The sequence below is a fragment of the Serinus canaria genome, chromosome Z (assembly GCF_022539315.1).
Source record: "Serinus canaria isolate serCan28SL12 chromosome Z, serCan2020, whole genome shotgun sequence".
Lineage (NCBI taxonomy): Eukaryota > Metazoa > Chordata > Aves > Passeriformes > Fringillidae > Serinus > Serinus canaria.
Window position 1 is genome coordinate 65,629,560 of NC_066343.1, and position 15,107 is coordinate 65,644,666.

The following is a 15,107-nucleotide window of genomic DNA, read 5'->3' on the forward strand; positions in this document are numbered from 1 at the left end:
GTAAATCATAAATCAGAATTCTGGATACTTTAACTAATGTCCCCAGCAAGTTCTCCAGCATATCCAAAGGCATGAGATGCAATTTACAAGCTATGGGACCAGTTCAGAGCTCCTGTTACAGGAGTAGCCAGGGCTGAAGTGTTTTCCAGGAAGCAGTGATGCATTCAGAGAACACAGATCTTAAACCCACCAGTTTGGGACAAAGTCTGTGCAATAAAATTCTGCCAGTCCTCTGCTGGTTTATATATTCTCCCTGAGGAAAAGCCCCTCTACAAATTTCACCTGAACACCAGAAAAAAAAAATTAACTTATTTCCATAGAAAAACCTGGAGTTCTGGAAGTGCAGGTGATTTCTGAAATTCTCAAAAAAAAGTTTCCAAATACCCCTCTTACATTCAGGCATGACAGATTGCCATATGGATATCAGTATGAATATTTTAATTCTAGCATGAATACATTTTAATTCTAGAAAGTTTGGCTAAGGAACTTTCCAAAAGCCTGAAGATAAAAAACCACAGCAATTGCAAAGAAAAATATTCTATTAAATCAGAAGCATTTTCTAACATGGATTTAGGAGATTTCTTTTACAAGATTTGCTGCTTCTATAAACTTTGCTCCTTCAAAGACTCGTTTGTCTTAGCCAAATAGAAGTGTGCCTTGTTTAGACAACGGCCTTTTTGAAGTCAGGGACAGTAAAGGGAAGCCTCTAGACTCACGATTGTGTTTTGCCAGTAGTTTCTGCTAAAGAGCATATAGCCTTCCTGCAGGGGTAGGTTGTGCCTGTTTCTCAGATTATCTGGGCTGGATTTTTTAGCTGCAGCAATTGTATGGGAGGTGGGGATGACAGCATGAGCTGGATGGCTTCTTTCATTACCTGACATCCATGATTATTGACACACACATGCATTTTGCATTAGGAAATCAAAGCCAAGAGTAAGTCGAGGGCCTGGTGGGCAATGTAAAACCAGCACATTTTTTCACTGCAGTCATGCACTAGATACAGTTTTCACTGATAAGGGAAAGAACAGAAGAGCCAGGACACAGGCAGTAAAAACTTTCAAGTCTGTATGTGTCCTTGCCAAAGAGAAGAGGTAACTGTGTAGGCCTCAAAATGAGTATTTCTCCCCATGGATATGCTGGAACTGATCCATCCTGTGCCCTGTAATTCGGACACTGGATGGTTCTCACTAGCTTTGCTTTGCTTCTCCTCATGCCCAGCAGGAAGAATCCTGCACAAGAGCATCCATTTAACTAGATGGACCAGATTCCTAGCTAGTGACAGACTGCTGGACATCTTTCCCAAGGACTTTTCATCCGCATTGCATTTGAAGAAGTGACTTGGGAAGAAAGAATCAGGGCTGCCCAAGGACACCTTGGCAGATTTTTTCCACCACCTAGCTTAGGGACTGCCATCAAATTGGGACCTAGATGTTGCCTTTTTCTTTTATGGGATTCATTCCAAGACAGAAGGGTCAATTCACAACCTTTGATATCAGGAGGGCCGTACCTAAATTTATCAATCTTGTTATTTACGAGCTCACCATCCTTAGGACCTCCCTTTGCACTGCAGGTTTAGAAGAAACAAGGGTGAGAGACAGAGCCCTGATGTAATTTTGCCTCACATCCAGCCATGGTGTAGGCTTTTTCCTGATGCAGATGGGGTTCGGCTCACCCTTTGCGTACTGTTAAGGATAAGAAATTCCCAGTCTGAAGTAATTTCTGTTCACAGCATTTTGGAGAATAAAATAAGTTCACCACGTGACAAAGAAGTCTGTGTGTGCCCACAAACAATTGTGTTTGCCTCAAAATAGCTAAAAAAATAAGTGGGGAACTTCCCTAGCCTTGTATTCTTGTTTGTGACACCCATGCTTTCCTGGGTGAGTAGAGTTATTAAAAAGTTCCTCACTTCCTCTTCTCCCACTTGTAGCTATTAAGAGAAGGTGATTTTGCTATTCAGTGTGAGGTGCTTTGTTCCCTGAGTTTTCGCAACTCTCACAGCAATATTTTGTTTTCCATCCTCAAATTTAAGACATGTAATTCCCAGCTGCATCTCTATGGCTAAAGTAAACACTCTGGTCCAGGGTGTGTTCTCAGCAATTAATGCCTCTGTCCCGCTCTCCATGGTGTAGTTGTTAATTTGGTCTTGCACTCTTCTGTGTGTGTTTTTTGGAATTGTATGTCCGAAATGGCAGATGAACCTCGCTGGTTAGAATGGTTAGGAGGGTTAGCTCTGGAAGTCCCTGGTAGAACAAAAACATTCATTAATGAAGGGATGGACACAAAATGGTGCTGGTCTGTATTGCTACCCCTGAAGGAAGTGCTGTTTGCCATCTGAGTCATGATGTGTTGCCATGTGGGACACCCCAGATGGCTTTACTTAAGAAAAAATTGCATCTCTTCAACCACCTTCACGAGGAACTGGGCACATAGTGTCTCAGGACTGAGACGTGGGATGGAACAGGAATTAGAGCCAGATATTTCAGCTGGGGAAAGCTAGAGTAGATCTGCTTTCCCTTTACCCAGAGAAATTAGGTTCTCACAATGAGGAGTAGAAAACTGTTTAAGAAATTGAATCACACAACACAATCAGTAGAGAAAGGCCACTGCAACAAAGATAAAACATAAAAGGTTTATATAGGACAGCATCACACAATATCAGACCATATACTTCAAAAATGGGCTAATCTCAAAGGTGACAGGCTGCAAGCTGAACCAAGTTCAGAAATTACTTCCTGAAGGACACTGAAAGATCTGGAACATGAAAATGTTACTGTATTAGAAGTCAGCATTAGAAGTAGTATATTAGAGCAGAGCTCTTTTATGGTTTTTATTGTTGGTTTGTTGGTTTTTTTTTTTTTTGTTTTTTTTTTTTAGAATTGTCTTAATTTGCAGAAAGCTAACATTCATGACTTTTCTCAGAAAATTCTCTTAGCCTATATAAAGCAGAGGTAACTGCTGGCTGTCTGTAGACTGATTTGGTGACCTTTCCCCAGAGGACATCTCAGTACATTCCTTATTTCTGATTTTTTCGCTGAGAGTTCCCAGTAATCTGGCTTCCAGCTTAATCTTAAATCTTCTGCACTTCTTGGATACTGATTTCAGCCATTTTAGTGTGTTCTCTTAAAATACTGAAGTCCTTAACCAAGTTACTTAATTGAACAGCATAAATAGGGAATATCAGACCTAGCATGCATGGCAGATCTCTGTATACTTGGGGTAAATCCAACACTTTGGGGACAGCTCCTCCCTTCTGAGCTGCACATGAGCATCAGCAAGGCTCTGTGAAATGTCAGAGTAACTGTATGGGTACAACAGAAATACCCAGATTTGCACAACCAAGTGCAGTTCTTCTGGTAAGGCTCCCACAAATGTGAAAATAAGAAAAATCAAATTTTACACACAGGTTGATTTTTTGAATAGAAAGATCATGAGACCTTGACAAATAGCAATTGTTTGAGATCCTCTTTTGAGGTGCTACTTCAAGTTCTTTACCTTTGTACCAGTGGAGCTGCATATACTAAAAGTAGTTTTGAGATCTGGATCCAGCCGTGATCAGAGTTCAAAGGGGAGCACAGCTGCAGATTCCTGCCTCTGATTTACCACTCTGGAATGGGAGTTATGCACACCTGTGACTTTGCAGGTCTGCAGCACTGCAAAGACTCCCTCTATTTTCTTCAAAAAGAGGAAATGAGGAGTAGAAATTAGACATAGTCATGCAAGTTTGCTCAGCACTCATGAATGGCTTTAAAAATTCATGACATCTGTCCTACCTATACCAAAGCACCCACAACACACAGTGGCCTGCACCCCCTGAGTATCCAAGCACCCTTTGCACTCTCCAAGGCACTGAGATTTACAAAGGCCCAGGCTCAAAAAAGCTGAAACATGATACAAAGAGCTGTGTTCAGAGATCTTCACCAACTGTGCTCCAGATACTGCCTAGGATAATGCCTTATCCAGGATACTTCCCATAGCCAAGGAAATGCTGGCAAGGAGGACTGCCACAAAGGAAAATATGAGATAGCATTTGCAGTTAAGAGGCTCACTGAAAGAAACCTGCTAGAGGAGCTGCAAACAGCTCCTTGTGTCTCCCTTCCATCAGCTGTTGTGCCACCGAGCCTGAGCACAGCTGAGAATTCAGCCCAAAGAATAATTCAAATTAATAGCACGTGAACTTTTTAAACAAAGTAATCTCTCTATAGAAAGAGCAGAGGTGGTCTGTGAGCTGGTCTGCCCTCCTGCAGGCAGCATTAAATTCTGTGATTATACTTTTAGAAAGAGAAAAGCATCAGGATGATATGGCAACAGTTACATGCCATATATTCTTCACCCACTACAGACAAACTAGAACTTGGCTTTTAAAAAGTTTTACTGTTCTACATTTGCATGATTGTCATTGATTTACATATAAAAATTGAACAAAAGTAAATTACATTATTTCATATGCTCTTTTTCTTTTTAATGGATTGAAAGTCATTGGCAGCATGGAACAACACTTCCCATTTCGAAGAAACATGGGAAGATTTATCCTATTAATACACCATTCCAGGAACTTCAGTTTGTTCTAGAAATTTTATTCCAGAGTCTTTGTTAGTGAAGAGAACAATCCCAAATGATTGAACATCATTGAACTGTCTTATTTCCTCATTGGTATGGAGCAATTTGGGACAACAAAGAGCGACAATGCTGAAGAGAGGGACCGTATTAAAATGACAAAAAAGTAAGTATGTAAATACCTAAGTGAGAGGCAGTCGACTATGGGGGGAGTGTAAAGACAAGGGGGGAAGGAGGGCACTCTGAAAAGCCAACTTCAGCCTGGCCAAGCTGAATTCCCAAGGTGCTCTGAGCACTGGACAGTCTTTTGAGGCTGATTCTTAACAAGGAATTTATTTACTGCCTCCTCTACCTTTAGAAGGAACCTATTTCCCTCCAGGGTCTGCAGGAGGAATCTACCGAGACGAGGTGGCCGGGCTGAAGTTGACTTTTGTGAGGACTCCCCACAGATGCTCCAGAGTTTAGAAGAGAAACTGAGAATACGTCATTCTTCCTGGAGAGAGGGAAGAACATGGAAGCCCCTGGTGCTTGGAAATCTGCTGGGTACGGAGTCAGGGTTGCAGTTGGCCCTTTCAGATGCTAATGTTCTTCTCTGAATTAAGTTAACTTGCCTGTGATAGCTTTATTCCTTCCATTTCAGAAAAGATGAACTAAGGGGGGATCCAAATCCGGTCCCCAAATTCTAGCAAAAAGGCTTCAAATCCCTTCTGCAGTGGGTTCAGTCCCACCCATTTTGCATCCTGGAAAGCAAACCCGAAGATGAAGCACTCCCTGTTCATCACCATGAGGGTATTTTGCTGATGGAGAATAGCAGTTACACTCAGATTTTTCTTTTATGCATGGCTTTTTTTCATGACAAGATGAAGAATGAATTCCCATGTGCTGTGTGGGAATTAAGGCTCCTTCTGCACTTCCTATCAGAGTTAAGATGCTGGCCTGGTGTCAAAACATCCCTTCCTCTTTGAAAAATGCTATGTCAGTAAGGAGCTGATTTTTGCTTTAGTGTGCTGTAAACCTCAAGGCGTGCTGAAATATTCATGTTATTCCCACTCTAAATTTGAGTATTTTAAAAGATTTTTTTTTATATGTTATTCTCTTTCTCTAAGTACTTAATATACTGGAGAGCACGGAGGTGGTGTCCCACGTTTCCCCTCACCCTGGATTTGCACCAGTTTAATCCCATGGGGTGTACTTTTGACCTATGCAGCTAAGGTCAGATGCGACATAAAGAATGATGCAGAAGCAGCTGTGGAGTGAAACATGAGAGGTCTTCAGCTTGGGATCCCAAATGAGGATAGCCTTTGTTGTAAAACTACTAATGAAAGCTAATCTCTGAGTTGTTTTGAGCTTTTTTTCCAGAGAGAAGGTGATTAAATCCAAAAGACTTCTCATTCCTTGACTTCGAAAACTGGGAAATTGCTTTATTTCTGAATTGAAACATTCACTCCATTTAACTTTTATAAATAATGTCTTATAACTCCATGTAATCTTTTTTCTTCCTACTGTAGTTTTCCTAGGTCTGGTTTCAAGCAAGGTAAATAAAGTGAAGTATTAAAACAAAAAGAGGGGGGAAATGATATGAAAAGTGCTTATCACTAATATTTGAAGGAGCTGTTGATATACACGTCCTATGGTCTAATGAAGTTTGTAAAGTACGTTTTATTTTTGTAAAAATATTTCCATAAAGTCGACTCTGCACGAATTGTCGCCTGGGTTACCATTCGCCATTTGAATTGCTGGGTAGTCTTGCTGCACTGCCACAGGCTGTTGACAATATTTGCATTGTTCTGTATCCATATAAAAATGAGGCTTTTAATAGTAACCCACATACCAGTTAAACCTGGTGTATATTTGCAGCTCTGATTATACAGTGTTCAAAGACGACATTCCAGGGAGGCTGTGGCTGTAACACATTAAATTAGGCATCGGACAGAGGACCTCTTGAGGTCTATCAGCAGTCACATTTCAGAGGGTTTTGAGGATTATTTAATGGAAAGCATGTAATTTTTCTTGCACCTCTCATGTCATAACAGGAGATGTAACACTGCATCTCGATGCCTTGTTTAGATTTTCCTTAATGCTGAGTTGCCTTCTGAGTGTGCACGGATACAACGCAGGCATTTGGCAGCTGAGTGAGAAACAGCGCAACAGATGAGCTAAACGAAGTTTAGATGCGATGTTAGGAATAAAGTCTTTCGTGTGAGGGGGTGAGGCAGTGGCACAGGTGGCCCAAAGAAGCTGAGGATGCCGCATCCCTGGCAGCGCTCAAGGCCAGGCTTGGAGCAACCTGGTGGAAGGTGTCCACACTGCCCACGGCGGGGGAGTGGATCCAGGTGAGCTTTAAGGTCCTTTACGGCCCAAACCATTCTGCAATTTTATGACTTTATGGAAGTGACGGCTGGATCAAGGCACAGGCCAGGAGCGGGAGTTCCCGGCAGCTACACAAAAAGGTATGTGGCGGTCCCGAAACTGAAAAAGCGGCGGGAGATGCCCGCCAGCCCCGGCCGCGCCGGGCAGGCCGTGGGCACAGCCGGGCAGGGCACTCCCCGGGCAGCCCAGAGCCCCGCGGCCGCTGAGGGACGCGGCCCACGCCCCGTGAGGGCGGGCACGGCGGGGAGGCGGTGCCGCAGAAATGGCCGGCGCCGAGCGGGGCCGCGGCCAGGGCCGTGGCTGGGGGCGGGCATGGGCGGTGCCGGCTCCGTGATGCGGCTCGGCGTCGCCGCGCTGCCGCGGGATCGCTCCTTCCGCTGCCTCCCCGCTCGGGACGAGCGCTGGCAACCGCCGCCGCGGGCCGGGGCCATGTTGGGCGGCGGGGCCAGGGCGAGCAAGCCGTCCTTCGTGTCCTACATCAGCCCGGAGGTGCGGAGCCGGGCGGGCGGGACCGGGCAGCCTCGGGCACCCCGGCCGGGAGCTCGGGGCGCGGGGAGCGCTGCGCGGGTCGGGGGGAGCGGGGCCGCGGCCAGGGCTGCCGCCGGGCACTGCGGGGCTCAGCCTGCCTGGGCTGCACCGAGGGTCAGCGGCGTGGAGCAGAGCTTAAGAAAATAGAGCTGGCTGGTCAGCGGAGTTGTTTCTGTAAGCCGTGGCCAGGTGTCGGGCTGCGGCTGTTCGGCCCGTAAGGTGGGACTTTCCGAACCTGTTGTTCTTATTGTCCCTGAGCAGCATCACTTCACGTTCTGTTCGGTGAGCTCCTTGCTCTCGGTTCCGCCAATGGAAAGCCCTGGGTATCCTTCCTTAACAGCTCGACGTTGAATTCTTGGCAGTGCGTGTATTTCTGTGTGTATCTTTGGTATTGTTCTGCCTGTTGTCCTTTCACTTATTTGTCGAAACTTGTGTTGACAGTTTGATCAAAGTGACCTTAGGCTCAGTTTACTGAGGTCATCTTGTTAGCGCATGGGATTGGATCAGTATTGTTTTTCTGTGTTCCATCCTTCTTATCCCTGCTAAAGAGCTGTTTTCTAGGAAAAACATTTGATGAATATGTGCCATAAGTGTTGGGATTTTTCCCGTCCTAGTTGTTTGTAATCTGTGTCAAACTGAGTCTTCTTAATTTTTAATTCTCTTGAGAGCTTCTAAAGGAAGAGATTTTTGTCTATCTTGTTAGTTAGTGCAGAGTCTGTCAATTAGAGGACCTTGGTGAATCTGCTGGTTTTATTTTACACTTGACCTGAAAGAACAATCAGAGTTGTTATGGCCAAAATCAGCTGTGGTGTTGAAAACTTATGTCCTTAGTCGGTGATAGCAAATCCAGTTTGTATGTTTTTCACTTCTGGTGGCTTGTAGTTTCACCAGTTTACTCTGAAAGTTTTATCTCATTCTTGTATTTCCAAGTGAAAACAGATGGAAATGATAGGTACAAGTATTTCTGGAGTCAGCAAATGCATCTCTGTCTGAGGTCACTTTTTCACCTTTGGAAAGTACCTCATACAAATACACAAGGAATTGGATTTTGTGAAGGAAAAAACTTCACTTGTTGGACTTACTGGAAGATATTTCACCATTTAAATAAGTGTGGTGTATGACTAAAGCTTGCTAGAAAAAATGGCTGGTTGAAAAGAGCGCAAGTAAATAAATACATAGTGCAGCAAGATACCAAATAATAAAGAGTACTTTAATTTGGTTTTAAGTACGGTGATGTAATGCTTCAAATATGATTCTGATGGCTGCAGGAAGAGTATCTAAAGTATGTAACAATGGAATATGAGGCTCTTGATGAAATACTCTGATTCAGTCGACATTGCTGTCATTAACTTTTTACATGTTCTTGCTGCTTTTAAGTGTCTCCATATTTGACTTAAATTTAAGAATTTAATTTACTCTTGCAGCAGGCGCTTCATGTTGTAGACGTGACTTCTGCCATAGGATGGATGTCCCTTTTGTGCCCTCAAAGACACAGGGAAACTGAGGTCTGATGTGATTAGCAAGTAAAACAAGTCTGACTCTACTGTTGACAGCTGTTGACTGCCTTAGTGGTTATACAGGAAACTGAAGACTTTAACGGCTTTTATGAGGATTAAAAATAAAATTTAGGTATATGATGAAACCTGTGAGGCTATTTTGGTGTCTAGAAAAAGCATGTTGATTAAATATCCTAAAGTAAGCAGAAGAGAGCATCTCTCACAGAGTTGTGTGAGAGAAAAACAACTTCCTGAACTCAGGTTTCCTGTGCAAGTTAACTTCCATGTAGTTGAGTTTTAAAAGGAACTAGACTGGTAGAACAGTGGAAATTCTAATTCCTTTTATGTGGAACATAGTTGGGTCAACTGGGAGCTTTCATTGAGGCATTTTAACTTCCAGGTGCTCGGGGAAGAAGTACTGGCAACAGGTGTGATGCTTCCTCTGGCAGGCCTTGTCAGAAGGTGGGAAACAGCAGTTCAGGGACTTGATGAGCTTGAGATTTCAGCTGTGTAGGATTGGAGTTAGTGGTGGACTTCTCCATGAATTTGCAGAGCCTTGCCTTGAATCTCTTTGTACTTCCAGCCTGAGGCAAGATTTCCAATCAGCCACTATGCAGTACAGAGCAGTAGAGTCCTGTTAGCTGTAGCCCTCCCTTGCTTGCAGCCTCCAGCTTCTTGTCCTGGTTTGCCTGGGAAGCTGTTTTAAGGCCTTAAACTGCTGCTTCCAGCTTAGGAGAGCCCTGCAATAAGGAAATTAACAGGTAGAGCTGAGTTTTGGTTTAGCCCTACCTTGTTTAGTCGCATCTTCAGATACCTGAGGGACACAGTAGGCAATATTCTGAAAAAGAAAGTGAAGTCAGCTTTAAGCTGCTGTTTGTGCTAATTTGAATATAAAATTAATCAGGAACTCTATTCTTGTTAATATATGACCAGATGGAAGCAAGGAGTGAAAAGGAAATGCTGGTTTTTAAAGAAACAGAAGTAATTTTTGCTGTGAAACCCCAAAATGTCTGGAAAAACAGCGTTTTTAACATCTGACTAAATATAACCTAGTTAGGCTCTGCTGTATGGAACTGCAAATCAATCAGTGGTCTGTTGAGAGTGAGACCGTAGGATGTTGATATTAATGACACACTTCCCCTCAGGACAGACTTGGCTACCCTGCAGGAAGTGGGGTGAATACTAGGGTATAAAGTCAATGTTTTGACATTTCAGATCACAGACTTAGAATATGTGTCTGTGGAGACAGTGAAACAAGGACCAGTGAATTACTCCATGATTTCTAACTCTTTCAGACTTTGAAAACTGAAGTTATTTACAGGTCAAACAAGCTAGATCCTATTTTCAAAAAAAATCTTAATTTGCATAAAAAATTGATTTCAAATTTGATTTCAAGCTCGAAGTATTTTTGCATTCATTCTTTAAAGTTAAATCCTTCATACTCATTCTTATGGGATGTTTTTTTCCTGTGTTACCCTTTAAACTATGGAAGAGGTTCCTCTTCTTCATGCTGCTTGTTTCTGAAATCTGGGTTACACCACAGACTGCTGAGGGTAACTTTCATGCCTTGTGTGTTGTCTCTCTGATCATAAACACTGTTAATTCATCTTGCTTGTAAATCCTGATACTTTTAAGACTGGTATTGTGATCAGTCTTAAAAACATATGTCCCTCCTTCAAAATTGGGATGGTGGAGTTGAAGGGAGTAATAGGGAATAGAGTTGGTGGACAGCTGGGCTGACATGGGGGAAACCCGGTGTTGATGTCAGAGGAGATGAACAGGACAATGTAAGGAAAGAGGAAAGGATAAGAGATGAAACAGTTGGGGAAAACACATGCTATGATCTAACAGACTTCTGGATAACGGAGCTGTGAAAGGAAGGAAAACAAGCAGTTAGAGGTTATTCTCAGCAATGTTATTCAAGTGTAGTAAGCATATGCTGTGGGTTGTATGGCATATAACATGGGATTAGGCTTGTTTGACCAACAAAGAGTCCTTCACAAAGTACCACGTAGGTAATGTGGTTTGTTTCTGGATGTAAAGTAGATACTCAGCATTTGCACAGGTGTTTCCTCTTTTGCTTGGAATTCCAGTGGAACTGTTCCACAAAAGTTTATTTTACCCAGGAGCACTGTATTCACTTGTTGGAGCACCACAACTGATTTACATGTTTTTTGGTACACAGTTTGACTTTCACAACTGATAACTTTCTTAAGTATATGTTTATCTCACCCCTCTTTTTAGTGAAGTAAATACGAAAAAAATAGAGGCTCATAGCAAACCTCACCAGGATGTAGATCTTCCCTGCGCAGAACTTACTTGTGGAAAACTATATAAAAACATCAAAGTGTTCAGAGTTCTTGCAGCACTAGTTGCTGTCAGCTGTTTCAGAAAGTACCCTTGATAGCCTGGAAGTGATCACTTGTTTCTTCATTATTTGAATCTTTCAAACATATTTTCTCAGCATATTTAGTAAGTCTTGTTTTTCATTGTTGGAATTACCAGTAGTGCAAATGTCCAGCTATGGATCAGTGGAAGCATTAGTCTGGGGTAAAGTAGGTTCAGAGTTTACAGTTTGGATGCATGGTGTCTGTGCTGGGGGTGATGAGCAACATCCACTATCAGTGAGCACATATATGTATATCTGTATGTCAGTAATGATGAAAAAAACCCAAACAGATTCTCTTATCTGGATTCTGGAATGCAGGAGATGTTTTTCTCTCTTTATTTTTCTCTCTTTTCTCTTATTTCCAGTACACAGTTGTTTACCTCCCTGTGGAGAGAGAGGAATTGTTTCAGTTGTGGTGACACTGTAGAACAAAAAGCAAAGTCATTTGGGATTCCTTTCCTGCTCCAACCATTAAGACCCTGTTAATATAACATAACTCCTACTTGACCTTGTTGCCCTTAACTTTGTTGCCTCACTCATGCATTCAGCACTTGGGGAAGACTTGTCTCCCCAGACAGGCTTGAGGAAAATACTTTAACCCCTTTAAAAACATTTTTTTGGAGGAGAGCTGACTGTAGTCCCTGGGTATTGCAAACTGTGCAGTTGTTCCTTGTATGTGGGTAAAAGACAAGGAGAGAGCTTTCCTTAAGGAAAGAAGTTTTTGGTTTTCTGTTAGCAAGAAGAGGGATGTATTATGAATTAATTAAACATGTCAGCTTGAAGTTTTGGCATTATTTGGTACTCTCTATTGTTAAAATTGATAATTAAAGGGCATTGCCATATTTCCTACCACGGTTTGAGAGCCTGGAAGAAGAAATATAGCAGAAGGTAAGTGCACAGGTGAGAAGCATCTCTTAGAAGTTTCTAAAGCCTGCAGCAGAGCTGAGGTTCGTGCATCAGAAATTACAGAAACAAAGTTAATTTTCCTCAGTTGCATGGTGTCCTGTGCGTGACTGCTTTCAAGTTTGGCTGGTAGTAGGGTTTCCCATGCTGTATCTTAAGTAAGAAGTGACAAAATGCTGCTTGGGGCATTCAGAACAGGGGAGCTGCAGATGAAAGGCTCTGTCTAGAGGTTTGCATGGTTTTCAGTGGTCACATATGGAAAGTACTTGCAGGTTTAGCCTCAGCAAATGGTCAGAGGGTGGAGATTTCTGAGGTCCAGATGTGTTCAGTAGCTTGCAGAAACAGGCAGACTTACTTTTGCTAGTTCCCTTTCTTTTGTTTAGGTGCTCATCTGACCTGTTGATGAGCCAGTTCTGCTAACAATAGGCACTAACAATAAAACCAAATGTAGGACAAGTGCATCTTCCCAGCTGATTTTACAAATCAAATTACCTCTCTGTGTTGTCAGACAAACCCAGGGATAAAGGAGTGGGTGGGTGACTGTGAGCATGTGACTGATTAAAGGGGTGTTGAGCATAATCAATTGAAACAGGCTCTTCAGTTAGGGGTAAGATCTGTGTTGCTCCAAAACTTATATTCATTATAAAAATAAAGTTGAAACAGAGTGGAGATGGCAGCTGAATTTACATGTGTATTCCCACACAACTTGAACTGACTCATGGTGAGTTAATTTTTCTTGCAGATCTTTACCTTCTCACTGAAAAGAGCAAATACAAAATCTGACAGTAGTAAAATCTAATGTATTTTCATACCCTCCCTAGGAAAATGAGTGCAGCAGCATGGATTCTTCAGCAGCGCTCATGGCTCTATCTATATGTATCAAAGCCACCTTTAACATGTTTATTAATTTACTGTGGGAATGTAAATGCTGAATTTCAAATAGAATTCTTCTGGAGACTTAGCTCTTGGAGTCTGTTGAATGTTATAAGAATTCTGCCTATCATAAGCACTTCAGTGTCTGTAGGCTTTTTTCGAGAAAGTGAAACTGCATTTTACAAGGTGATCTCAGTGTTTGTGGTCTCTAATCTGCTGTGATGAAATTTGATTAAACTTCTTACTACCTTCAGAAGATAACCAATTTTAACTTGTAACCAAAACTTGAAACCATTTGTTCAAGTTTATTTTGCTGTTGAAACTCGTTATAAAAGCTTCATTTTAACAAATGGGTGTAAGCTCAAAGAACTTCTTTGGGGTCAGATTTTTTTTTTCCTTCGGTTCAGTTCTGCCAACACTAGCATAAACTTGTGCTCATGGCAATAACTATGAACAGTGTGTTTGCAGAACAGTAGTTATTACATTCTTTCCGGCATCTCTCAAAGTCAGAGGTGCTGGAAAAGCACCTGGCTGGTATAACTGTTTTACTGTTCCGTGGGAGTGATTGTTGGCATGCAGTTTTCTGAGCAGTGTTGCATGTAGCTGGACACAAAGAGTGATTGTTTAAGGCAGAACTATTAAAGGCACTTGTAAACCCAAAGTTTCGTTTAAAGCTGCCATTGGTGAAGAGAAAGTGCTGGGGGAAAAAAAGGTGTAAATATTTCTCCTCTGGATGCAGAAGTATTCAGCTTAAGTCATAGTAGCCCTTTAACTAACTTTTTAGCTGACAAACCTGAACTTTGAATAATATTACTTTATAGCATCCACACTTAGACAACAAAGGCAGCAAATTGGGATTTGTTTTTTCTGTTAGCTATCAGCTGAAGTTATGGATTTCTTTCTTCACACCACTACTACTTTTTTCTCTTCTTGGCCTATCTTTAACATCTCTGCTGTTCTCATGACATGAGAACACCATTTCCTGGTGGTTTTAGCTTTGCTGTGCAGCCTTCAAACTTAGTTCTAGGTCTTCTGAGTATGGAGTGCAAGTGTTTATATGAATGGCAGAGGCTGTTTATTTTTGTACTCTCAGGGGCTTTTGTTTCTCTGTATTTAATCCAGCAAAATTATTATTGCTTATATCTTCTTTTGATTCCTTGCCTTGAATTGCAGTAGCTGACTGGATGCTGGTGACAAACTAAAATTAGCTTGCTTACTGCTGTGCCCCCTGGGGGGTTTCCAGTTAACTAATGGTTTTCCAGAAAGACTCCAATGCATGCAAAGTGATTTGGGCTTGGAGGAGGAAGTTCTGAACAGGCTGAGCAGGAAGGGTGTAGCATCTCCTCTAGTTTAATAGTCTTTTGGCCGGAGATTTTAGCTCAGCTGTCAGTGCCTAAAGGCTAGAATAAGTGACACAGAGAATTTAATGTGTTTGCTTTGTGCAATTTGGGTCCAAACTGATGGATCTCCTGTCACGAGGTTTTACCTCTTAGCTCCAAGATCCTGAAATACTTTTCCATATAGTCATGTTAGTGCCGTTTACTTTGGTTGAAATGTGTGTAAAAAAATCAGAAACAGGGAGTGATGGATGAAACTTGAAAAACTGAAGGGTACATTTGAAACAATAGCAAGTCATACATGGAACAGCTTATGAATGAGCTGGGAGATGGTGCTGTAATAGTAAGTTTATGCTTATCCATTTAGGTGTGCTGAGAGAACTTAAAAAGCATTGGTAATGTTTTATTTCTGTCTGTTGCACAAATAGTGCATTTTTTGTGTGTTCACAAATGCATGTAACTGACACTGTGGATGTCAAAACAATTACGTAGTAAATAGACTTCTGACATTAAGTAGAAAGATCAAATTGCAGACGAAGACTCCTTTTATTTAGGAGGCTTTTTTCTTAATTTTTACTTTCCAAAATATGAGGAATTAAAGCAGGAAGGTATAGTTCTTTACAGTGTTGAAGTATGATCTTCTATACAGTTTTATAC

At 41.9% G+C, this 15,107-nt stretch overlaps 1 protein-coding gene across 1 annotated transcript in view; it reads left to right on the top strand.

Annotated features, from left to right (window-relative positions):
• Positions 1 to 7,257: 7,257 nt before the first annotated feature.
• Positions 7,258 to 15,107, top strand: part of MTMR12 (myotubularin related protein 12) — a 33,180-nt gene continuing 25,330 nt past the window's right edge. The window contains exon 1 of the mRNA XM_030237021.2: positions 7,258 to 7,413. Coding sequence (XP_030092881.2) covers positions 7,258 to 7,413 — 156 coding nt within the window. The remainder of the gene's footprint in view (positions 7,414 to 15,107) is intronic.